This window comes from Herpailurus yagouaroundi, unplaced genomic scaffold (assembly GCF_014898765.1).
Source record: "Herpailurus yagouaroundi ecotype Mexico unplaced genomic scaffold, PumYag 77, whole genome shotgun sequence".
NCBI classification, from domain to species: Eukaryota; Metazoa; Chordata; class Mammalia; order Carnivora; family Felidae; genus Herpailurus; species Herpailurus yagouaroundi.
This window is the reverse complement of record NW_024412388.1, coordinates 86,930,133-86,957,794: the sequence shown is the minus strand read 5'-3', so window position 1 is coordinate 86,957,794 and position 27,662 is coordinate 86,930,133. Positions and strand designations below refer to the sequence as shown.

General features: G+C 35.4%; 1 protein-coding gene and 1 pseudogene across 1 annotated transcript in view; both read right to left on the bottom strand.

Moving 5' to 3' along the window:
• Positions 1–27,662, bottom strand: part of SLC30A7 (solute carrier family 30 member 7) — an 87,180-nt gene that overhangs the window by 35,323 nt on the left and 24,195 nt on the right. The window contains exons 6-8 of the mRNA XM_040471111.1: positions 23,513–23,656; positions 18,586–18,636; positions 14,511–14,646 (exon numbers count right to left, since the gene is read on the bottom strand). Coding sequence (XP_040327045.1) covers positions 14,511–14,646; positions 18,586–18,636; positions 23,513–23,656 — 331 coding nt within the window. The remainder of the gene's footprint in view (positions 1–14,510; positions 14,647–18,585; positions 18,637–23,512; positions 23,657–27,662) is intronic.
• On the bottom strand, positions 2,550–5,009 carry LOC121027570 (receptor of activated protein C kinase 1-like; annotated as a pseudogene).

The following is a 27,662-nucleotide window of genomic DNA, read 5'->3' as shown; positions in this document are numbered from 1 at the left end:
CCATTTGATATGTAACATCAATTGATTTTCATGTGTTGAACCATCCTTGCATTCCAAGTGTAAATCCCACCTGCTCATGATGTAAGACACTTTTAAAGTGCTGTTGAATTCATTTAGCCTAATATTTGTTTAGGATTTTTGTGTCAATGTTCATGAGGAATATCGGTCTATAGTTTTCTTTTCCTGTCCTGTTTTTGTCTGGTTTCAGAACCTGGGTAATTCTTGTCTCACAGAATGACTTTCGGGGTCTCCTCTCCTCTTTAATTCTTTGGAAGAGTTTAAAAAAGAATTGGTTTGAATTCTTCTCTAAATGCTTGGTAGAATTCACCAGTAAATTCATCTGGTTCTGTGCTTTTTCCTGTTGTTGAGAAGTTTTTTATTAGTGCTTCAATTCTTTAATTACTGGTTCCTCACTAGTTATGGGTTTGTTCAGATTTTTTTATTTCTTCATGATTCAGTCTTGGTAGGCTGGACATTTCTAGAAATATATCCATTTCTTATAAGTTTTCCAATTTGTTGGCATATATTACTCATAGTAGCTCCTTATATTTCTTTTTTATTTATGTGATATCCGTTATAATGTCTCCTCTTTTGTTTCTATTTTAGATATTTGAGTCTTCTTTCTTCTTAGTTAGGGTGCCTAGCTAAGGGTTTGTCAATTTTGTTGATCTTTTAAAAAAAACCAATTCTGGGTTTTGTTGACATTTTCTGTAGTTTTTCTATTCTCTATTTCACTTATCTCTGTTCCAATCTTTATTATTTCCTTCTTTTGCTGACTTTCAGTTTAGATCTTCTTTTTCTAGTTCCTTATGATGTAAGGTTAGGTTGTTGACTTGAGTTTTTTTAAATGTAGGCATTTATCACTATGAAGTTCCCTCTTATTACTGCTTTCACTGTATCCCATAAGTTTTGACATGTTGTGTTTTTGTTTTCATTTATCCCCCGATATTTTCTAAATTCCTTTGTAATTTCTTCTTTGACCCACTGGTTGTTAGAGTATGTTACTTAATTTCCACATAATTTTGGATTTTTGTGTTTTCCTTCTGCTAGTGATTTCCAGTTTTATTCCATTGTGATTAGAGAAGATATTTTGTGTAATTTTAATCATCTAAAATTTGTTAGGACTTTTTTTGTTACCTAACATGTAGTCTACCTGGGATATTGTTCCATGTTTGCTTGAGAAGAATGTGCATTCTGCTATTATTGGGTGGAACGGTCTGTATTTGTCTCTTAGGCCCAAATGGTCTACAGTATTGTTCAAGACTACTCTTTCCTTATTGATCTTCTACTTGATTGCTTTATCTGTAACTGAAAATGAGGTACAATGTCCTTCTTTGCCTTTTGTTGTAGTTTTTGTCTTAGAGTCCCTTTTCTCTGATATAAGTATGGCCACTCTAATCTCTTTAGGTTCCTGTTTGCACTGAGTATCTTTTTCTACCTTTTCACTTTTAGTCTATAAATTTAGATCTACAGTGAATCTCCTGTAAGCAAAACAAAACTGGATCATGTTTTCATTTGTTTTTTTTAATACTCATTCAGCCAGTCTATGTCTTTTTTTTTTTTTTTAATGTTTATTTATTTTTGAGAGGGAGACAGAGCGTGAACAGGGGAGGGGCAGAGAGTGAGGGAGACAGAATCTGAAGCAGGCTCCAGGCTCTGAGCTGTCAGCACATAGCCCAATGCGGGGCTCGAATTCAGAAACCGTGAGATCATGACAAAAGCCAAAGTCAGCCACTTAACCGACTGAGCCCCCCAGGCGCCCCCAGTCCATGTCTTTTAATAGCTATGCTTAATCTGTTTACATTTAAAAGTAATTACTTTAAATGTAAGGACTTGTATGACTTGTATGAAAGGACTTACAATTGCCATTTGTTCCTTGTTTTCTGTCTTTTAGCTTTTTGTCATTTTTTTTCTCTCTTCTTCGTGTTTCACTGATTTTTCTATAGTGACATGTTTTGATTCACTTCTCATTTCCCTCTCTGTATAAATATCCTATAGCTATTTTCTTCATGGTTATCATGGCATGTGACAAGTTGTTGCTTTCAAGACTCTCACTTTACATGTGACATCTGACAGTATAGTTATGATGTGTCTCAGTGTATATCTCTTTAGATTTACCCTAGTTCTTTTGAGTTTCTTGAATTTGTATATCCATTTCTCTTCTTAATTTTGAGAAACTTTTGGCCATTGTTTCTTCAAATAGATTCCCTGTTCCTTTTTTTCTTTACTTTCTGAGACTCCCATAATTTGTATATTGTTTTTCTGTTCCATAAATCTCTCAAGCTCTCTTCATTTTTCCTTTTTGGGCTCCCCTGCTTCAGTAAAATTTGAAAGTCCTATGTTCAAGTTCATTGATTCTATCTTCTGTCTGGTCAAATCTACTATTGAGTCCTGACAGTGAATTTTTCAATTTTGTACTGTTATTCTTTAGTTGCAGAATTTGTCTAGCTCTTCTTCATAGTTTCTATCTCTTTGTTCATACTCTCATTTTGTTCATGCATCATTTTCCTAATTTTGTTTACTTGTCTATCTGTGCTGTTTTTTTTTTTATTTAATTAGGTATCCTTAAGATGGTAATTTTGAATTCTTTACCTGTCAATTCACATCTCCTTTTTTTTAGATTTGGTTTCTGGAGATCTAATTTGTTCCTTTAAACATATTATAGTTGGCTATTTCTCTGTAGGTCTTGTTTTTTGTTGTTGGGATTTGGGGATCTGAAGAATCGACGAACTCTTCAGACTTTGTAGTCTGGCTTCATACAAGGATGGCTTTCTCTATTCAGCGTGCTAGAGATTCTGGACACCTCAAAGGTCTTTTCCAGGTATGTGTCCTCTATGTGTTTTTGCAAGTAATCTGTCCTATTTGAAGATGTTTGCTGGCTTCTGCTCAGGAGCTCTCCCTTGTGTGTCTGTAACATTGCCAATGGCTGGCTACACGAAATCACAGTCCAGGGACTCTATCTAGTGTCTGTATATGGTACTGCAGACTCTAATGCACTGTTGCTGTTCTCAGGGGTGCTCAAATTGTCACCCTGTTTCTGTCCATACATGCATACAAGCAAGAATGACACTCTCAGGCAGCACCCCCTACCCTGCAAAAGCCAGCTGGAAGTATGTTCAACTCCTTTTCCTCTCCAGGGAGAATACGGTAGTTGGAGTTTTCCTCGCAAAATGTGTGAAGGGTGGGGGTAGAGCGGGACTGTGCTAATGAGTGGAAAGTATCACCTATTTCCTACCAAGCCTCCATGTAGTTGGCTTCCCACTAGCCTGGGGTGCAGGAACCCTTGAACCAGTTTCAGGATTTCTACAGATGTATTTTGTCAGTTTGTTGTGTTAAATTTCTGTCTCCAAGGAAGAAAGAGAATCTAGCACTTCCTATCCTGCCATCTTGCTGTCACTACCCTCCCCCAACTTATTTTAATCATGCTTGATACTGTCAATGAATGTTCTTTCTGCAGAGATAATACCATTCTCATATCTATCAGCAATGTTCTGCCTATTTTACCTATAGTCTTGACAAAAGATTATGCAAACTTTGACTACTTATCCACCTGATAGATAAGAGGTGGTGTCTCAAGGTAGTTTTAATTTGCATTTCTTTTTAATGAGTGAGGCCGAACTACTTTTATATGTTTAAAAGTCATTTGTATTTCTTTTCATGTAAATTAAATGAACTTACACTTGCCCATTTGTTTATCAGCTATTAGTCTTAATTTTTTTTAGGAGCTCTCTCTATGTTAGGGAGGTTAGCATTTCAAGTTGTAAGTGGCAAATACTTATCAGTTTATTACACCTTTGACTTCACTTTTGTTTTGTTTTTGTTTGTTTAAATCAGAAAACCAGTGTTTTATTTCTAAAGCTCTGCCATATGTCTCCAGAGGGTGCCAATGATCACCTGCCACCCTGTGACACCAGGCTGTCCACATAGCCGGCAAACAGAGTCTGGCCATCAGCAGACCAGCCCAGAGAGGCACACTGGGGTGGCTCTGCCTTGCTGCTGGAACTGATAACGTTCTGCTTCAGTTCATCTACAATGATCTTGTCTTCCAAGTCCCAGATCTTGATGTGGGAGCCCATGGCAGCACAGAGTCAGTATCAGCTAGGACTGAAGCATGGCGCATGAGGATGTCCCCAGCACCTCACATATAAAGGGGCTTGTCTTCATTGAGGTCCCACATCATGACTTGGCCATCCTTGCCCCCAGTAGCAAAGAGGGATCCACCTGGAGTGACACAGTGTTCGGGGAGCCAGTGTGGCTGATAGGATTGGTCCTCAGCTTGCAGTTTGCCGGTCCCACACTTGACCAACTTGTCCCAGCCACAGGTGACAATGATGGGATTGCTGCTACTGCGTGAAAAGCACACACAAGACACCCACTCCAAATGGCTTTCATCCTGGACAGTATATTTGTATACACACCGTGTACTCCACAGCTTGATGGTTTTATCTCAGGAGCCAGAGACAATTTGCTGGTTGTCAGAGGGTAAGGCCACACTCAGCACATCCTTGGTATGGCCTACAAATATGTTGTGGTGGTACACGTTGTGAGATCCCAAAGACAAAGAACAAACTGAGAGAGCAAACTGGCCACGTGAGGAGACGACCACATCACTAACAAAGTTGGAATGACCCTGAAGAGCATGCTGTGGAATGCCCTTATGCCTGGTCAGCTTCCACACGATAATGGTCTTATCTTGAGAGGCAGCCATAGTTAGTCTCATCCCTGGTTAGCTTCCACATGATGATGGTCTTATCTCGAGAGGCAGGTAGCATCATGTCCAGGAACTGGGGAGTGGTGGCGAACTGGGTCACTCAGCTATTGTGGCCTTTGAGGGTGCCACAAAGTGTCATCTGGTCAGTCATGGCAGCAGTGTGTGCAGGTGTCGCTGCGTCAGCAAGAATGGAGTTGGACAGCTCAGAAAGACTAGCACCACAGCCACTCCTGCCACGGCCCTGCTGAAGAAAAGAGCTTGACTTCCTTTTGATGCTTTCTTTTCCATGCCGAAGTTCTTTTTCCTGTAACTTAATTCATCAATCTTTTTTCCTACTGATTCTAGTTTTGAGCCATAGTTATTCCCCTAATATTCTCACACTATAAAATAATTCAGACATACTTTCTCCTAGTATTAGCATGGTTTCATGTTTTGAGAGCTCTAATCAATTTGGAATTCATTCAAGTATATATAGCATGAACTACAGTTCCAAATTTATCTTTCTCCAAAGGACTGTCTAGTTATTAGAGAGCCCATCTTCCCCCCACTGATTTGAAAGGCCACCTTTATCCTTACTAAATTTATATTTGCACATAAATCTATTTCTGGATTTTTCTCATCTGCTCCATTAGTTTGCTTCTTCAGGCACCTATTTTAATTATAAAGGCTTTACATTTTATTTTATTTTTTCCAGGGTTTTCTTGGCCATTCCTCCTGTTTATTTTTCCTTGTAAACTTCAAGATCAACTTTTACTACCACCCTCCAGAAAAAAATCTGTTGGTATTTTTATTAGAATAGTTTCAAGTACATAAATAAACATAAGAGTTGACCTGTTTATGATGGTGATTCTTCAAAAACAAGAGGCTCTCTGTTCAAGCCCATTTGAGTTTTTTAAAAGTAAACTTTTCCTCACACAAGTTTTACACATTTTATCTACAGACTGGATTTTGCTTATGTATAAAGGGTATTAATTTTGTACATCAATTTTATATCTGTGACCTTACTAAATTATATTTGTCACAGTTTTTCCATTATTTTCATGAGCTTTACAGAAATAAAATCATAGATTTTACATAAAAGAATAATCCCTTGTCTCAAATTTTTAAGTCTCAAATACTCTCTTATCTAAAGTTATTAGCTAGTGATCACTAATACATTACTATACGTCCTCTGCTCTTTCTCATATTTCTAAGACTGTCTGCCACCCTTTCTTAACTAAAATTCCAAATCTGAACTACCAAAAACACACAAAATAATTTGAGTGACTATTTCTGAATTCCCCCAAGGATAGTAACATAAGTAATACTTTTCTAGATATATAGGTGACAAGTTAATACTTACAAACAAATGAATGCCTTAGGGCATTCTTTCCCAGAATGCTGGTTGAAAAAGGCTGTTAGACTAATTAGTATTTATAAATGCTCTCACTATGGTTTTACATATGATTAAAAAATACAATTATTATATAATAATGTTCCCATTTGTTCAATTTTACAATACAGATACATACGCAAACAACAAGTTAAAATCTTAAGAAACTACTTACTTTCCCCTAGAAGTACAGTTCATAAATTATAACCGTTTGATAGCCCAGCCACAAAGGAAATTATTAGGCAACACCCAAAACCATTTTTGAAAAAAAATCTTCATGATTTTTCATGTATAGGAGTATTTGACGATATGGTAGCTTCTTATATGTTAAAAAAAATGCTACTTTTTACTTAATATAGTTCACAAATAATTGTCTATTTAACCACAGAATCCACAAGATTTATCAAAATCAGTATCTGCTCCAAATCCTGTATTCATTAATAATGATGATCTTCTATGATTTAGAATTTCAAGTTTATAATTTTGTTTTCATTAATGCATACTCTTTTTCATTTTATATCACTATTTATGGCCATAATTGTCATTTCTAAAGTCTGGAGTTTGCCTCTACAATTTGGGGGACTTTTTCCTTCAAATTGTAAGAAACAAATATATTACTTGAAAAACTTTTACACCTAACAAAAAGATAATTTGTTTTGTTTAAGTTTTTCTGTATATTTACATATGATCATGGTAAAAAGGTACAAAGCACTACAAGGTGGTAACTCTGAGCTGCAGAAAATGGATTAAAAAAAAAAAAATTCCAGCACAGCTTCAAAAATACCACACCAGAAACAAAGATTATTTCTGCATCCTGTTTATGTATATTTTCCCATCATGCATAAGTACCTCTTTTATTTAAGTGAATTAAAAATCAAGCTACAGATCTACGTAAAGGGCATCACTTTTACATAAATCACAGTATGATTCAAAGCCATAACTAAGTGGTCAGATTTCTGACGCTAAGTATGAATCCACTTTCCATTCCAACTGAACTACTGAGAAAAAGGGAGAAAAACGACTCTGAAATCTGTTATAAGAAATGTATTTTAGAAGATAAAAAATTACACTCTCACTATTATACTCAATCTCCTACTTTTCATTGGGAAACAAAATTCATCACAGCACAACTCAGTTTCACTGAGCAATTTATAGCACCTTTTGCCTGTGTTAGAAAATGCTGAGAGAAAAACTGTCTTTTTCTAAGAAATCACTGTCACTGTGAAAGTGAAAACGGAACACTGGGCAGCTTATAAGAGAGAGATGTCTATTTCCACAACATGTTCTCAATCAAGGAATATTTAGTCCCAGAAAACATATGAAGCCCTATTATTTCTTTTGCTCTTGGTGAATTGCAAATATATATAAGAATGAAGGGTAAGGAAAATTACTTCTCTATACTCTATTTTGTTGAGTCTGTAAGAATTTTCATATATTTCCAAAATCAGCTTTGGATAACTAAGCAAACTTTTAGCCAATTTGAAAAACATCTCAAGAGTGTTCTACTTAACAACTATTTCATTATCATATGAACTTAAAAGTAAATTAAGTGTTGGTTTTTTTTTTAAGTTTATTTATTTATTTTGAGAGAGAGAGTAAGTGATATGGGGAGGGGCAGAGACAGAGGGAGAGAGAATCCCAAGCAGGCTCCACACCATCAGTACGGAGCCCAACACAGGGCTTGAACTCATGAACCATGAGATCATAACCTGAACAGAAATCAAGAGTCGGACGCTTAACTGAGCCATCCAGGTGCTCCAAGTTTGCTTTCTTAACATAAAAATAGACAACTGGAATGTCTTTATTTTGTTCTTTGGAGCGACTTTTTTTTTAATTGCCCTGCATTTTAAAAAGTTAGGTTTTAAGGTAAAGTCAGAAATATTAGCTTGCCTTAGAGACATTAGGAAAGAAGCACAATTTTAAAATTGCACCACCACCCCCCAAAATCAAGTAAAAAATAAAATTGTATCACTCCCCCACACACACGTGTGTGTGTGTGTGTGTACTCTAATTAATTTTCCCCTGATACATGTAAAAAGAAATATATACCTTAGATATAGACTCTTCATAATAATGAATCATTCTACGTGTTGCCCTGTACCTTGTTTTATTTATTACCATTGAATTAAGGCCTTGCTACCTAATAAATCATTACATCTTTCATCTAGAACCTTTGAATGCTCTAATACTGTGACCAAGCTTAACAATCAGCATATAAAGTAGAAACTCAATGTAAAAAAAAGGTCTAAAAATGACTGTAAAGAAATGCTGTTAACAGTGGTAATGTGACCTCTAGGTGTTGTGATCCTGACTGATTTTTCTTTACATCTTTATATTTTTCATCATTTTCCAAACTTTCTATAATGACTATGTATTATTGGAAAAAAATTAAAAAAAAAATTTTAATGTTTATTTTGAAAGAAAGACAGATACACCATGAGCAGGGGAGGAGCAGAGAGACAGGGAGAGAGAGAGAATCCCAAGCAGGCTCTTTGCTCAGCACAGAGCCCAACCCCATGACCCTGGGAATCAGGACCTGAGTGGATATCAAGAGTCAGATGCTTAACCCACCAAGCCACCCAGGCGCCCCCAAATTTTCTTAACAATACAATTTTGTATACATAATACAAACAAAAAACACTGTTTTTAAAAAAAGGGCTCAGAATAAAAGAAAAATCCATAAGAAAACCTACAAAAATATTAACATGGTTCTCTCAGCTATTGGAACTATGAGTACTTTTTTTCCCTTATCCTTTTCTATACCAAATTTCTTGTCAATAGAATTGTTTCCGTTATTAAAAAAATACTTTTAAATTCACAATTTTCACTAAATTCTTCAGCCTCTTCTCTCAATAGCCACAGCATGTTCCTGTTCTACGTGAAAACTGGCTATCCTATGAGGGCACTGTTCTCCTACAGCGCGGTTTTGTCTCCCATACTCCGTGTAATACAGGAGTTTATGGTGAGGTAAACATCCTCCTTGTTTATCACGTCCACTTCTAGATCTTTGCTCCTCTTACTGCCCCCCCCCCCCCAAAATATAGTTCCTTTAAGACCCAGGCCATCAGATTATTCACCTTCTCTCCATCTTGACTACCAGTGCTACGATCCTGGATAGGTCCCCTTGGTCACTAAAAAGTGTAGTCATGGGCTTATTCTCTTTCCACCTCTACCTTTTTCATTACTCTTAGTTTAAATACCCAGGTGGGCAAGCCATCCAGCACACTTGGCCTCTATATGATGGGTTTATCCTGGATCCACCCCTACAGTCATACCCTACACCTGCACATCCCAAGTTCAAGCCTCTCACAACCCGAGCCTCCCCTGCTCACTGCACTCACCCTCCTACCAGAGCTCCAACCCTCACTTTTTCGTCTCTTTTTCAGCATCTATTACCACCTTTAAATCTTCATTTCCCACCTCTGTAATACCTGCCGTGCTTCTTTCTCACTCTGTCAGTACTCGTCTGACAAAACCCCAAACCAGATGAATCTGGCTGTCTATCCCACACTTTTGACCAAGTAGCTGAGCAAGACTAGAGAAAAACACTCTATGCTGGTTGTTTTCACTTTAAATTCAGGACCCCAAACTTCAGAGTGGGCCCTTGGTGCTGCCAGGCAATCACACTGCTCCCCTTTACAGCAAAAAGCCTTAAAAGGGAGTTGACTACAGCGGCTACCTCCATTTCTTTCCTCCCCAGTCTCTCTTGAAGCTCCTCTGAACAGGCTTTCCTTCTCATTACCCTTCTGAGTGTCTTGTCTAAGTTACCAATCATCAGTCACAGCAGCACATAACAGGGCTGATCACTCCTTCCTGTTTGAAACACTTTTTTTACAGGGCTCCTAAGACGACGTGCATTTGCATCTCTCCTCCCATCTCCCTGGCCACTCCACTTTCCACTCCTTTAGCTGGAGTTACCTCCTGTGCTCCACCTTCCAGGGTTCAGTCCTCAGACCTCCTCTTCTCTTTACCAGTTCTCATTCTCTGGGAAAACTCATCTGATCTCATGGTTTAAAGTACCATTCATAAGCAGCTGACACCCAAAGCTATATCTTCCATGCTCACCTCCTCCCCAAACTCTAGATACTCTACCGCTGTGCCCTGAACATTGCACTTTAGTGACACTGCCCTTCTCACTGCTCCTTACACATGTCAGGCGGGTTCCCACTGTACTGTGTTTACCTGAAGTTCCCTCTACCAAGAATAATCTTCCTCTGATCAGAACCCTGACCCTCTCCTTCACTTGTAGGGTCTCTGTTCAAATGTCACTTTATGCAGGACTTTCCAAGCCCTTCTAAAATAGCACCCCCTTCCCCTGTTTCATAGAACTCACCCCAGTAAGATATTACATTATCTATTTGTATGTTCATCTGCTTTATTGACTAGAATCCCTATTAGAACATAAGCTCCATAAGGTTGGGTATTTGCCTATGGTGTTTACTGTCTAAAACATTTACTGAATGATGTTAAGATATGTTAAAGTTTTCTGCTTTATCTCCAAGAGGTGAGATTATGAGAACATTTCAATAGATAGGTTGCACATTTCAGTAGTACTTGAGTTTTTCAATCAAATCACTTGTGTCATCAGAACAAAGGAAACAGATAAAAATGTTAAAGTTTAACAATGAGAAAGAATCAAATTATATGAATTTGAGACTATATATTTTAAACTAGTGAGAAAAAGTTTTATAAACATATCAGTAGAACTTAGACAAGAATGATATATAGACTTTATGTTGAAAGCCAACTGTAGCTGATTGGTTGTGGCTGCTTGAAACACTATATTGAAAGGGACCCTGAAGCTAAAGTGGGTTCTGCAGAAAAGAAGGATGTTTTCCAGAAAAATGGAAGGGGCGGGAATTGTGATTCCTGCCAGATAAATGCCACTCCATGACTTTAAATCTTTATGTGTACTGTTTTCAATTCTTTGTATTTAGCTCAGATCTCCCAAGAATTCCTTATTTTCACATCCATTGCCTATTTGAGATCTCTTTACAATGGTCTAATGAGAGATCTCAACTCAGTCACAAGCCAAACAGAACTTTTGGTCTGCAGTGCTCTTCAAAAAAACCCAAACAAACATTACTCTTCCCTTAGTCCTTCCTCTTTCATAAGGACACCTTCATTCACTAGGTTGCTAATGTAGAAACTCTAAGAATTATCCTTGATTCCTCCCTCACTTAACCATGCCCTAAACATCATATCCATAAGCAAATTCTATTAGCTCTAAGCCCAAAGCATTTTCTAATTTTATCTGTATCTCTCCAACTCCTAGATGAGTACCTCAGACCAAGCCACCATGGTCCCTCATTTTATTGACACTAATAGCTTTCTAGTTGGCCTGCCTTTTTGTACTCTTGCCCCCTAATAACCCATTACCTACACATCAGCCAAAGTAGTTTTTTAAAATACAAATCAAATAATAATGTCACTTCCCTATGGTTTCCCACTGCAGTTAAAATAAAACCCAAACTCCTACCCTGGCTCATTTTCCTAGGCCTATCTCTCCCAACTTTATCTCAAACCTCTTACTTTCCTCTTACTCCCTATGCTTCAAGTCATATTGGCTAACATTGTTTTCACTACAGGGCTTTTATACTAGCTGTTCCTTACAGAATGCTCTTCCTCTGATAGGCTTTCTTGTGACATTCAGATCTCAGTTTAAATGCTACCTCTTCAGAAGACTTCCTTTATCACTCAATCTAAAGTAGCAAGCCAATCACTATCATCCTATCTTAACTCTCTGCACACTACAAATAACTACTTGATGTTTGTGTAGTTTATTAATTTGTTTGTTGTCTCTCTCTCTCTCTCCAACTGTAACGTAAGATACTGTGAAACAGTATCTTATTACCACTCTGGTGACAGGGCCTATTTAATAAATATTTGTTGAAAAGGATTTGTGCAATTTTGCTTTGTTTTGGTTTTAGCATATATTTACTTCGTGGGACAGCACAAGTGGGGGTGGAGCAGAGAGAAGGGGACAGAGGCTCTGAAGTGGCCTCTGCACTGATAGGCTGACAGGAGTGAGCACAATGTGGGGGCTCGAACCCATGAACCATGAGATTATGCATGACCTGAGCCAAAGTCAGACGCCTAACTGACTGAGCCACCCAGGTGCCCCTGATTTGTGCAGTTGTGTGAAATAAAACACAAAATATAATGTGTTATATTTCAGTAAAAAAAAGTTGTGTGTATGTATTTTTATTCATATCTGTTGGCTAACAGAATGGTAATAGAACTAAGTAAGAATTCCCTATTTGGGAACAGAGAAAGTAATTCTCCAAGGTTGAAGAAACATGAATTTATTTTGATTCAAATCCAAAATAGACAAACTTTTAAAAACCTGGCAGAGTCTGGTACTGACTATACAACAATGACAAAACAATTTGCCCTCACAGAGCTTAAGAAAGAATAAACAGGCTATTTCAACTTGTTGAGTCAATGCAGTGAAAGGAACAGTCAAAGGTGGTACAGGTAGGCATATTTAACTCAGCCTGGGAGGTGGACAATCCCGAAATCCTTTCTGAAGGAAGTGCAGTTTAAAACTGAAATCTGATCTGAAGGATGAGCAGTTGTGATGGATGTACTTGCGGGGGAGAGGAAGACAGGCACTCAGCATAAGAGTATTTTGGAGAAAGTAGTCAAAGCACAGAATCCAGACAGCTCATAACATATTTTCAGGAAACTGAAAGTAATTTGCTGTGGCTGGAGAGCAGAATATAAATTGAGAAAGGGTTAGAGAAAGACTGAGAAGTAAACAGGCTATCAAGATGCCCCACTGAGGAGTTTGGACTTTATCCTGAAGGTAAGAAAGCACCACTGAAGAATTTAAAGCAAGATAATATTTCCATGCACCAGAATCTTCATTTAAGAAAGATCATTGTGGGAGCACCTAGGTGGCTCAGTCGGTTAAGCTTCTGACTCTTCATTTCAGCTCAGGTCATTATCTCACACTTCATGAGACTGAGCCCCAAGAGTTGGGCTCCATGCTGAGTATGGAATGTGCTTGGGATTCTCTCTCTCGCTCTCCTCCTCTCTCTCTGCCCCTCTCCTACTCTCTCTCTCTCTCAAAATAAATGAATAAGAAAGAAAGATAGATCACTGTGGCCACAGGATGGAGAAAAGTATACAGGGAGACAGAGAAGCCAACCTCTTCAAAGTAATAATTGATAGGAGAATTAGGATAGTAATAATGTAGCCAAAAAGAAGCAATTATTAAGATCCTACTCTAGGAAGTATTAAAAGCCACTAAAACTTATAATACAAAACAAAATGAACATACAAATAGAGAGATACAGATATAAGTTACCAAATCTATCAGTAGTTAAGTTTCATAGAATTATGTGACATATCAGCTGAACTTTCAAGGAAGTATAGTTAAGATTTCCAAAGATGAAAAAACTTCTGAACTTTATAAAAGACTTTTACATAACAGAGTTGCTTCCTGGTACAAATAATTTGAAGAAATGTAAAAAATAAGCTGCATATTTAAATCTGTATCCTTTTTTTAAGGCAAGAACTTCAAAATTAATATTTATGACTAATTTACAATATTATAATTCCATCATAATTAGGTATATTCTATTCAACCGCAAGCTATAAAAATCATAGTCTGTCCTCTAGTGATCATTAGAAATCAAGTTTTACCAGCAGTAAAATTATTACGGATAAATAAAACAAAAATAGTCAAATCAAGGTATGTGTATATAAAATTACTAAATATATTAAACAATTCAAGACTGAAATAAAGGCACATATTATTCCATTATTCTGATAAAAATTAAACAAATAATAAAATGTATTTCAGAGTGAGATAAATCTGAGATATTACACAATCTAATTTAGCAAATATTTACTGAGAATTCACACACACACACACACACACACTTTTACATATACATTAGAAAAATGGTAGGTGATAAGCAACTAAGAGATCCTTCCTAAAGAATTTTATAAGTCTAATTGGGAGACAGATATATGTATACCTCAATAAGCATTTTTATAAGACTTCGGCAATGATAAGATGACTTTATGAATTAAATAGCTGTAGAAGAGACTTTAACATCCTTTTACATCTAATAACATAAGATATAGAATCAGATTCTAAGTATAGCTAAAACATTTTATATTTTCAATGTTCTACTCTACAGATAGAATATTGGATTTAAAAAAATTACTACTAAGTTGAATTACAAGCCAAAAAGATTAATTGCTAAATACCCAAAAGAAATGTCAAAACCTAGGCAAGACATAAATGGCAAACAGAAAAAAATAGGAAGATGAGAAGAGAAATAATCTACATCGGAGTTTGTTAACGGCCAAAGAGAAACCAATATAATAACAATTTGTCTTTTAGATCTGTAATTTAAGTAGCACACTAATCACCTCTCATTTTAATATCTGAAAGTAATGTATAACACTTACCTTACAACTATAAGCATGGCTATCAGGATTGAACAGATAGGATCTGCTATCATCAGACCAAAATTTTGCATCATGATGGCAGAGGCAATTACACCAATACTCCCAAGTGTATCCGCCAGAATGTGTAAAAATACACCTGGAAACAAAGCATAATTAAAATCAAAACAGTATCTTCTGATCAGTGAAAAATACAAATATTTCTTAAAACTATATTCTTCATTATATATATAAAAAACTAAATACCAATTAGAAAATCGGGATGAATGTAAATTCATTGTTTAGTAGTGAATAATAGGGAATTGAAATAATCTTCACTTTTTCAAATCACCAGGGGTTAAAATAGCTGATTCATAAATCATACTTGTTTTTCATGATTCTTAGTATTTTGGTACAACATAAATGAAGAAGAACAGAAACAAGTTGATTTTAAGCACATTCATCTCTGGTTAAGAGAGTCCATATATTAATTAACAATTTTTTAGAAAAAAAATTGCATTAGGCTGAAAGAATTGTTCAAGTAGCATTGTTTACAACTAGGAATACATGTACACACAGAGACCTCTGCTGGTAATTAAAATTATTACGACTTGAGACAAGAATTTCCTTTGGATCATAACTCTACAAATCCTGACATACGTACTTATTAATTATCCTGAGGGTTTTGTTACCTAAAACTACACATTAAGCTCAAACCTGATGTGGAAGAAAGTAGAGATCTGAATATTTTAAAGTAAATATATTTTTTAAACTTTCAATAAATAAAAACTAGATTGGTAGGATACTGATATTCTAACCGTTCAAGAACCTAGATATAATATTGTGACATTGTGATTTATAATAAGAAATACATATTTGGCCTTCATCCCTGTTTCTAGAAAAGCCCTGGAACTTCCCAAATGACAGCAACAAAGGTGTCTCTTGTTAATGTTAACATACTTTTGGACCCCACCTGAGGATGGGGGCTGGCTGCCAGGAGAGCCAATCTGTCCTGTGATCAGAGGATTGGAACCTCCAGTCCCAAGCCACTGACCTCTGACCTCCAGGTATCAGAGAATTGCTTGCTGGTATGAGAGTATATTCTTCATTCTTCCATAGGAATTGTGCACAGAATCTTAGTTGGAGGTCAGATGTGGGATCAGAACCAGAACCCACTTCTAAATGTTAACATGTAATAATTGACATTTGATTATTAAACTATTAAAAAGTATCAAGAGGTAAGTTTAAAATACATTATTTCTTTTTTTTTGTTTTAAATACATTATTTCTTAAAAAGACTAACAAAACAATAAGTTATTCAACATTTAGATCTTTAATAAGTAAAATTTACTGTACAGCAAAACATTGAGAACATTTTAAAATAGCATTTGCTCTATCTGAAAAGAAATACTTAATATGTAAAAAGCATATGTCTACATTAGAAATACTTATTCTACTTCTTTATTATTCACTGGACAATTGAAGGCAAATCATTTATTTTTTAGGTATATACCATAGATTTATTAAACCTGAAAACACTTTCTAATAATTTAAAAACAGACTATCACTGAGTCCAATCAAATCTTAATGTGCTATAGGAAAATATGCTTCAATTCATTTACTACTGTATAATTTTATATCAAGTATTATACCAAATATAATTCATCCCTCAGTACTTAATATATACTTTTTCATTCATATATAGACCTTTATAACTACTCTTCAAAAAGCTAATGGTTCTATTTCCCGTAACGAAAATATTATGCCAAAGCATACTCATAGAAAAAAAAAAAAAATCTGTTGCTCTAGGGTGTTTCAAATAGCAAAGAATTTAATAAGTGTCGAGCCCACATTAGGTTAAAAAAAAAAAAAATGGAGAAAAGTGTCCATCAAAGTAGATTGAAGGTACCTAAGCTTCAAAACTCTTACGTGACATGTGATGTCAAGCCTTTATATTCTTTAATTAGTGTCTTAGTAGGATCAGATGTAAAAATGACTCTAAATACTAAAAGGAAAAAAAAAAGTATCATTTGTTCTTGATTTCTCTTCCACTAAAAAGTCCCTGACTACATCTTATGTTCTGACCTAAAAACTGGCTTTTTTTTTTTAATGTTTACTTATTTTTGAGACAGAGAGAAAGACAGAGTGTGAGTGGGGGAGAAAGAGGGAGACACAGAATCTGAAGCAGGATCCAGGCTCTGTGCTATCAGCAGAGAGCCCAATGCGGGCCTCGAACTCACGAGCTGTGAGATCATAACCTGAGCCGAAGTGGGACACCCAACTGACTGAGCCATCCAGGCGCCACAAAACTGACTTTATTAGGAAGTGTCATGAATTTCCTAAGCCCTTCTTACTTTGTAGTGACTGTTTCAAGAAGAATAATCACTAAAGAGAGAAATCTAAACTAGTATGTTTAACTTATATAAAAGTTGAAAGCCTTAGAAGACCTGGTAGGATACTGAAATGTTAACTGTCCAGGAATATAGAAAGCCAGAGTTCATACTGAAGAAACTGCAAATAACCAAAAAACTTGGTTATGTCAGTTTTCATGTGTGAGTAGCCACACGGAAACTTTTAATGCCAGTTATCTCTATCCTTCAGCTATCTACTGGGCTGCGGCAGCCATTGGAAATTGATGGATACTCAGAAAATATAAAGTAATTTTCCTAATAGCTTGTATAAAAGATAATTAGGAAGGCAAATCTAACCTCCCTTCCCTCAACTTGTGATGATTTCCAAAACTAAAAATAAACTCATATTATCAAGGCTAATTTATAGCATTGGATATAGATGCATTACATATGCATGATTACAAGCTATTTCAGCAAATGCTGTTCTAAACCAATTCTATATATTTTGCAAATGGAAAACTAGTGACTAGAAGACACATTTAAGCCTCCTGAAATAAACTCCACAGTATGAAGGAGCATATTCGCAGTGAAAAAATAAAAAGCAAGAGCTCTATCAAGAAATAGTGAAGAAAAATAGGTGCAGTAGAGATTGTATCATGAGCTACTGAGAAAGTCAGATTGAAGTCAAAAGTTACTAAAAGCAGGAAGGTGGGGAGCTGGGAATTTGGAAACTTTGACAATGAAGTCTAAATGGAAACTCAGAGCCAAAGATTGGCTCACATTTCAAAAACAAACTATCATAGTTCATAGACAAAACTGATTTTCTCTGCCTTGTAAAATTTTGTAAGGTATCATCATTTGATGCCTATGAATATGACAAAGGTCTCACTGTGCATTACATGCATATTTTAATATAACAGAGTTAAGTTTTTAGAGCAGTTTCACATTCATAGCAAAACTGAATGGAAGGTACAGATTTCCCATACACCCCTGTATTGGGCATAACATTCCAAATTGTCAAAATTCCCCAGCAGAGTAGTAAGTACATTTGTTACAAGTGATGAAACTACACTGACATGTCATTATCATTCAAAGTCCAACTACATTAGGGTTCATTCTTAGTGTTATACATTCTAAGGGTTTGGATGCATTACATTTTTTCCTCTAAATTTTTCCACAACGTAAATACATACTGAATACTGAATTTGGAAAAAATATTTAATCATCCTATGAAGGCAAATATATTACTATGGTGTTACTATAGCCATTGGCATGGGTATAATTTATAGTTAACTACTAAATATTAAAAAAAATTTTTCTTAATGTTATTTATTATTGAGAGACAGAGAGACACAGAGCGTGAGCAGAGGAGGAGTAGAGAGATAGAATCCAAAGCAGGCTCCAGGATCCGAGCTGTCAGCACAGAGCCCGACACAGGGCTCAAAGTCACAAACTGCGAGATCATGACCTGAGCCGAAGTTGGTCACCCAACCAACTGAGCCACCCAGGTGCCCCTACAGTACTAAATATTTTAATCTTCTTATTAAATCTAAGAAAATAGGCAAAAGTAACAGTTAAAAGAATATCTGCTAATATACCTAATAGTATATATTTTAAAAATCAGAAGAAAAGCTAATATTTTAGACACAAATATTACATTATACACTTTTCTTAAAGGAAATTTCCAGATAGATCAACACAATGAAATCCATTTCATAAAACAGAAATATACAAATTGCTTGTCATACCTTGTAAAATCTGTCTGCTGGGTCCTGTTGTTTCTTTTAAAGAGGGACCATCTGTAGAGAGTTAAGTTAAATTATTTTAAAATATATCTTCAATTCCTGATTCAACTTTTGCAATTCAGAGAACTTTTCATTCAAGTATATCATGAAGGATGCATGACTATACAGCCACATCAGACCTACAAAATTATTTTTTTTTTTCAAAATTATTTTTTTAATTTAATGTAGTAACTGAATGGAGATAGACATGGGCATTTTAAAAATACACAGTGTTTAGGTCATTATTATATTAAGCAATCTAGTAAGAGACAGTAAATTAGAAACACTGTGAAAGTCTTCTACTACTCGTAACATACCTTATACTACAGCTTGCTACACTAATATTACAGCTGGAAAACTTAGACAAAACAAATCTACTGCTTGAAGTTACAAGAGGTCGAAGTAATGAAGCCAGGACAGCATCCAGGATAACTGGACTGTGGCAAACAATAGTTTTCTAACAGCTTCTAAATGGATGTGGCAAGCTTTTCACAGAGAAGAGATAAAAATACTTGTTCATTAAGACTTTATGATGAAAAAAATTTAACAATACTCTAATTTCTATACTTACTCTGAAGATACTAAAGCAGAAAATATAGGTAAACAATCAGCAATACTGAGATCATGAGGAGGACTGATAAGCCTTCTGATCATGTCTAACAGAAAGCTTGTCTGGGGTCATGGTTCTTGGCCCATAGTACCTACGAGCTGACATATCCTTACTACAGCTTTGATAGAGACTGTAACAATGCTTCAGAAAAGGCATAAAAGCCTAAAGCTGCACAATGATTTCTGTCTGGATATGGCACTGCTATGATGGCAGAAAGATGCAGCCACCTTAAAAAATCATGCGGACAGTCAACAGTGTTGACTATTCCAAAACTCCAGCTCCCTAATCAAGGCAAGGGATTTGTCTATAGGTAGTAGGTCTAGATAAGGACAGTAATTTTTGACATAATTATTTGGAAGGTATATAATACTATACTAATATAATGGCTATGTAAAACAACTCCCATCTATGTAAAATCTGACAGTACTTCTGGACATAAAATTTGTTATCTGTGGTAGAGACTGGGTAGTTGTTTATCACCCACTTCTTTGGTAAACAACTAAACTACATTTCCCAGGTTCCATTGAGTTATGTGATGTATGTGACTGAGTATTAAACAAAGAAATATGAGAGGTAAACCATTTCCAGGCTTGTAAGAATGTCCCCCGCCTCCAAAAAATAATGTCCCACATGATCTTCTATGTAGTTTATCTCCAGGTAGATGCAGAGAATCCATGGGAGGATTCCAAAGGTCAAGAATCCCAGAAATGAAAGGAACCTGGATCTCTAGACTGAATGAGAAACAGTATCCATCCTCCTTTACCCCATCAACCCAAGAGTAAGATATAAACTTTTACTGCTTGAGTCACTGAGACATGAGTAGTTAAAGCAAGCAAGTTAAAAACCAGCTAGCTTTACTGACAGTAAGCATTCCAAAAAATATGAGGCTCACAGTATTTCCCAGTGAGACTACAATGTCTCTCACAGGCAAAATGGAATCATGGCCCTATTACCTTCATATCCTCAGATTGACTAATATACACTGAAGGCAGAAATAATAGTCAAGAGAAGATTTTGGAGTCAGATTTCCTTGTTTGAAGCCTAGCATTTCCTTTTACTAGTTACTATGATATCCATGTGCCATGATGTCCTATAAATTCTTCTTTGCCACTTACGTTCTCCCCTTGGCAAAAAAAAAAAAAAAAGGCTACCTTTCACCTATTTAGAATCTTACTACAGTGCATTGCCAAAGGCATAAATAAAAAAAATTCTAGAGCAACAAACAAGTGGTGAATTGCAAATATTGGTGTTAATATCAGAAAAGTAATAACTGTAGATACTACCTAGCAAATCCTTTTGTAAGCAACGTGATTTCCAATTCTTTACTTTTTAATAAAATGTAGGGATTAGCTAATGAAACTGCCAATTTATAGATCATCAAAAATAATTTTTGATAACAGATCAATGCGTAATTTTTGGAATGTAATTATTTAAAAAAAAATTTTAATGTTTGTTTATTCTTGAGAGATAGAGACAGTGCGAGCAGGAGAGGACAGAGAGAGAGGGAGACACAGAATCTGAAGCAGGCTCCAGGCTCTGAGCCATCAGCACAGAGCCCGATGCGGGGCTCAAATCCACAAACATGAGATCACAACCTGAGCTGAAGTCAGACACTTAACCGACTGAGCCACCCAGGCAACCCTGGAATGTAATTCTGAAGTGTTCAAAGAATAGACTGAAACTGCTACAAAAAGAATTTCTTCTATTTAAAGTTTCTTAGTACTTACATTATAAAACTAGAAAATAGGAACAGAACTATTACCCAAATGTGTTTTATGCTGATGTCATTTATCCATATACTAATTGAGAAACAAGGAGCTCAAATCATCTCATTAATATATGTATTTCAAGAAAAATATTGCTTTTTATGATTATGTATTATCAAAATTTTTAAAATACAATTATTTTGATTGACTTTTAGTAATAACCACAGTAACTCCATCCAAAATAAATGCTAAGTCTTATGTTTCTAGGACATAAAAAATTTTAATTTATACACATTTTACTGCCAAGAACTATAACACAAATATAATCCATTAGTATAAAATTCTGGAATGAAAATAAAACTTCAAGGAGAAACAGGATGTTATAATATTTATAACAATTTACCTGTTTTTGCATGAGTGAGAGTGGGTCTCAAATCACTAAGTTATTTAGAGTCCAATGAATATATTTCAGAGTAATACAGAAGTTTCATTCTAAATATTATCAATAAGATACCTGAAATCATATTCCTTGCCATTATTTAAACAAGTAATTTTTTAGGAATCATCTTACTGTGTGAGGAATACACAATGTTTCAAAATTATTACAGGATGCATGTAAGCAAAATCTTGGGAAAGCAAGGTTTTAAAACATACCAGTGTAAAATCAAGAACATAAGAGGGGTGCCTGGGTGGCTCAGTCAGTTGAGCATCTGACTTTGGCTCAGGCCATGGTCTCACAGCTCGTGGGTTCGAGCCCCACGTCAGGCCCTGTGCTGATAGTTCAGAGCCTGGAGCCTGCTTCGGATTCTGGGTCTCCCTCTCTCTCTGCCCCTCCCCTGCGTGCACACTATCTCTCTCTCTCTCTCTCAAAGATAAATAAAAACATTTAAAAAAATTTAAAAAAACAAAACAAAACATAAAAAACAACAAGTGTTGGCAAGGATGTGGAGAAAAAGGAACCTTGGTGAATTGCTGTTGGGAATGCAAACTGGTGCAGCCACTGTGGAAAACAGAATGGAGGTTCCTCAAAATTCAAAAACAGAACTACCACGTGATCCAGTAATTGCACTACTGAGTATTTATCCAAAAAAAAAAAAAAAACAAACCACTAATTCGAAAGGATATATGTATCTGTATGTTTACTACAGCATTATTTACAACAAATTATGGAAGGAGCCCAAGTGTCCATTGATAGGTGAATACATAAAGAAGATGTAGTATATATACATACAATGGAATATTATTCAGCCATAAAAAGGATTGAAAACTTGGCATTTGCAACATGGATGGATCTAGAAAGCATAATGCTAAGTAAAGTAAGTCAGTCAGAGAAAGACAAATAACATAGGATTTCACTCATATGTGGAATTTAAGAAACAAAACAAATAACCAAATGAAAAAAAAAGACACACCAAAAAGCAGACTAAACTATAACTAGAGAACAAACTGATGTTATCAGAGAGGAGGTGGGGTTGGAGGATGGGTAAAATAGATAAAGGGGATTAAGAGTTCATTTATCTTGATGAGCACTGAGTAATAAATGGAATTGTTAAATCACTGTATTTATTGTACACCTGAAAATAATTTAACATTGTATGTTAAGTATACTGAAATTAAAATACAAATAAATAAATACTAAATAAAACATACCAGTGTAATAGTACAAAAATATAGCAAATTTTAGAGATTGAAAAATTAGGGACTTAATATTCAATCTCTAAGAACTTTTTTTAATTATCAAATCAAAAGTTTGAGGATTCTATGTGGCAAGTACAGATAATACTTAAGCATATAACTTGTTCTCAGAGCAGCTTATATTAATCTATACTGAAATTTCACAGATAAATTATTTAAAATATAATTTAAAAATAAAAATTAAGTTGATAAATACCTTATAACTTAATACCCAATGCTATATAAGTTAGCACACAAGATTTCTGAGAGAACAAGGCGCAAATCAAAAATTCTGCAATGAAAATGAAAAAAATTGAAAACCCCTATAAGCCCACATATAGCACAAAAGGCTTTATCATATTTAAAAAAAAATGATTTTCGGGGCGCCTGGGTGGCTCAGTCGGTTAAGCGTCTGACTTCAGCTCAGGTCATGATCTCGCGGTCCATGAGTTCAAGCCCCGCGTCGGGCTTTGGGGTGATGGCTCAGAGCCTGGATCCTGCTTCCGATTCTGTGTCTCCCTCTCTCTCTGCCCCTCCCCCCATTCAGCTCTGTCTCTGTCTCAAAAATAAATGAATGTTAAAAAAAAAAAAAATTTTTTTTTAAATGATTTTCATTTGCTAAAAAACAATTGTTTCTGATTCACTGACACTCATTTAAAATAGTGGCACATAGTATAATATATTCACTGAAAAAAAAAGCTATATCCACTGCATTATATTGAGTTAATTTCATCATATACTAAAAATGAACTAGCCCTGTGAACCATTTAGTCCAATTCATTAGAAAGGAAGTTGATTACAAGACCCTTTCAAGAGACTATTTCAATGAAAAGAGTAATCTACACAAAATCTCTGTGTATTTGGAAGGCTATCCATTTGAAAATCTTCTGCCTGTACTCACCATGAGAATGAAAGTGTCCATGTCCATGAGCATGATCATGGCTATGTGAAGCACCATGTTTCAAATCATGACTATGGCAATGATCTCCATGGCCATGTGCCTGATCCAGCACACCATTAAAAAGGGAATGACTGTGTCCATGGCCTAAAAAGTAGTTAGAACAAAAGGTATGTAAACGTATACTACATAAATGATTACAATAACACTGATATTAGTGAAAAGAACTAGCTCTAAAAAGAGATTTAATTAAATAAACATTTACTTGCAAGAAGTGTTACAGTGTTAAAACAATACTGAGTTCCTCCTACCATGGAGTATAGGAAGGAAATAAAAGTACAGAGGCAAGTGGTAGACTTTATTGATGATGAAAGTAAGTGAGGAGTACACAGAAATATTTAAAGAGATTACAGATAATGTTATTTATTCATACAAGAGGAACACACTATGTTATAGGCACTGTTCTAGGCACTGGGGATAAAGTGGTGAAGAGCACAGAAAAAATCTTGGCTAAAACTTTGCAAAGTACTACTACATATACTCACAAAGATAAGACAAAATGTATGCATATGGTCATTTGAGGCAGAGAAGCTGCTCTATTTGTTCAAAGGATCAGTAGGGGCACCTGAGTGGTTCAGTTAAATGTCTGACTTTGGCTCAGGTCATGATCTCACAGTTTGTGGGTTCCAGCCCTGAGTCAGGCTCTGTGCTGACAGCTCAGAGCCTGGAGCCTGCTTCAGATTCTGTGTTTCCCTCTTGCTTTGCCCCTCCCCTGCTCGGGCTCTGTCTCTCTCTCTCTCTCTCAAAAATAAGTAAACATTAAAAAAAATTTTTTTAATAATAAAAAAAAAGGATCAGTAAAACTACATTATGGCAAGTAGAATACTTAGAAAAAAACAAAATAATGCAGAATCCTCTCTCCATAGCAGACCTAAAACTACTAAACCATCAAAGAAATGTCTTATACAAGCTATTGCAAAGCACATAAGAACACTGGATGTTACCCAATTCAAAAATATCACTAATATTCACAAAAATCTTAAATACCAGTAAACCAAATCCAGCATCGCATTATATGGAAAATCACGAATAATGGGGAGATCAACTCCCAAAATGGTGGAGAGAGGATACTGGCAAATTAGTTCTTTCTTTAAAACAATAAGAATACAAGGGACACATTTAAAAATCAACATCAGAACTCTAGCAACTAACCAAAACCACAAAATGAACTAAAAAGCACCCATCCAAGAAGAAACTACCAAACCTCAGTAGGACTACAGAGTTTCTACTGTTTTTACTTGGGGCTACTCCCATTTCACCTCCTGCCCTAGCTCAGCTGAAAGCAGCCAAAAAAAGCCAGCAGCACTGTAGACAATGGAGAGATCGGATTTCTTCCAGAGCTCTGTGAAAGCACCATCTCCAGAACACAGTCAGTATTTTGTACAAACTTGCAATTCTTTAGAAAAATCTCTATCCTCAATGTGGTGACTATTAGACTCAGAGGTCAGCTCTAAAAATTTAACAGCCACACGCTGCAGGAAAGCCATTAGTCCAAGAAAGTCATGCAACAAGAGAAACCAACAGTATCAGCAACAACAAACTTTGAAGGGAGAGGTTGAAGTAATGATACCAGAGTCATTATAATATAAAATGTCCAGTTTTCAACAACAACAAAAATTATAGGACATGCAAAGAAAGAGGAAAGTATGCCACACACACATGAAAAAATGCAACCAACAGAATATGTTCCTCAAGGGGACCCATATTTTGGTCTTAATAGACAAAGACTTTAAACCAGCCATTATAAATATGTTCAAATAAATAAAGAAATCCATATCTAAAGACTGAAAGTGTAACAGTGATGACTCACCAAATAGAAAATATCAATGACGAGAAATTATAAAAAAGAACCAAACAAAAACTCTGGAGTGAAAAAATATAATAACTGAAATAAAATATTTACTAGAAGTGCTCAACAACAGAGTTGAGCTACAATAATGCAATCCTGAACATGGATCAACAGAGGTTTTCCACTCTGGTTTTCCAACAGAGCAGAAAAAAAGAAAATGAAGAAAAATAAACAGCCTTAGAGACCTTGATGTGTGGAAACATCAAGTGTACCAAAATAAGCATAAAAAGAATCTCAAAAAAAGAAAAGAAAGTAGGAGACAGAAAAAAAAATTGATGAAAAATATTAACCACACATTCAAAAAACTTAGGAAAATCCAAAGAATATCCAAAGAATAAACTCAAATGGAACCATATCTAGAACCACCATAGTCAAATTGATGAATGCCAAAGAGACACTGAAAGTTGGAGACCAGGATAAAAAATAACTTACCATGTATAAAGAAACCTGCATAAGATTAACTGGGGACTTCTCCACCAAAACCATGGAAGTCAAAAGCCAGTGGGACGACAAAATCAGAATGTTTAGAAAAAGACTCAACTAAGATATCTAAATTCACCTCTCTCCTTTAAAAATAAAGGACATATAAGACATTGCCACATCAACAAAAACACTACCTGCCAATGAGACAAAAGAACACTAAACAGTAATTCAAATACACATAGAGAAATAAAGAGCATTGGTAAAGGCAATTATAAAAGAGGATGAATGTATTTTTAAATTGGTGACTCATTTCCACTGTAGGTTTTAAGAGACAACTGCATAAAGTAATAATTATAAAACTGTACTGATGGGCTTACAACATAAAAATAAGTAATTTGTCTGACAATAATAGTACAAGGAGGGCAGGCGAACGTGGAGGTGTATTGGAGCAAAAGTTTTGTGTATCACTAAATTACTATTAATCTGAACTAAATCATTTTAAATCAAGATACTACTTGTAATCCTCAGGGCAACAACTAAGAAAATATTCAAAACTATACAGTAAAAGAAACAACAGAATTAAAAAGTACATTAGAAAGTATCCATTTAAAAAATAAGAGAGTAACAAGAAAACAAGTAACAAAAAACCAAGAAGTAGAGTAACAAAAAGGACTGAAGATACAGAAAACAAATATTAAAATGGCAGATGTAAATCCTACCTTAGTAATTACATGCAAATTGTTTAAATATCCTAATTGAAAGACAGAGATAGAAACAAATATGATCTAGTTATATTGTCTATAAGAGATACACGTTAGACTCAGACACAAGCTGAAAGTAAAAAGAAAGAAAAATACACCATGCAAGCAGAAAAAAAAAAAAAGAGAGAGAGAGAGAGAGCACGCGCGCGCGCAGGGGAGAGCTGGAATGGTTATCATAATATCAGACAAAATAAACTGTAAGCCAAAAGTTATTGTGAGACAAAAACAACATCACATAAAAACATGTTCAATCTATCAGGAAGATATAATGATTATAAACATATTGCACTGAACAATATAGCTCCAAAATACATGAAGCAAAAAATAATTAACTGAAAAAATATACAATTGAATAATTATAGTTGGAAACTTAAATACCTACTTTCAATAATAAATAGACAACTAAGCAGAGGATCAACAAAAAAACCCCAGAAGGTTAAACAACTATAAACAAATTACAACTAACATCTGAAGAACAGCAGAATACATATTCTCCTCAAGTGCACATGGAACACTGTCCAGAGACCAAATGCTAGGTGATAAAACAAGACTTAATAAATTGAAAAAAAACCCTGAAATCATATAAAGTGTGTCATCTGATCACAATGGAATTAAATTAGATATCAATGACAAAAGAAAATCAAAAGTAACACTCTTAAATAGCTAAGGAGTCAAAGAAGAAATCAAAAAGGAAATTGAAAAATACTTTGAGGGGTTCCTGGGTGGCTCAGCTTGTTGAGCATCTGACTTTGACTCAGGTCTTGATCTCACAGTTGGTGAGTTTGAGCCCCACATCAGGCTCTGTGCTGACAGCTTGGAGCCTGGAGCCTGTTTCAGAGTCTGTGTCTCCCTTACTCTTTGCACTTCCCCTGCTCATGTTCAGTTTCTCTCTCTCAAAAATAAACATTAAAAAAAAAAAGAAAAAAAAGAAAAATACTTTAAGATGAACAAAAATGAAAACATGACCTACCAAACTTACGGATCATATTTCAGCAATGCTTAGAAAAAATTTTGGCTATGCTAAAAACAACAAAAAAAAAAAAAAAAAAAAAAAAAAAAA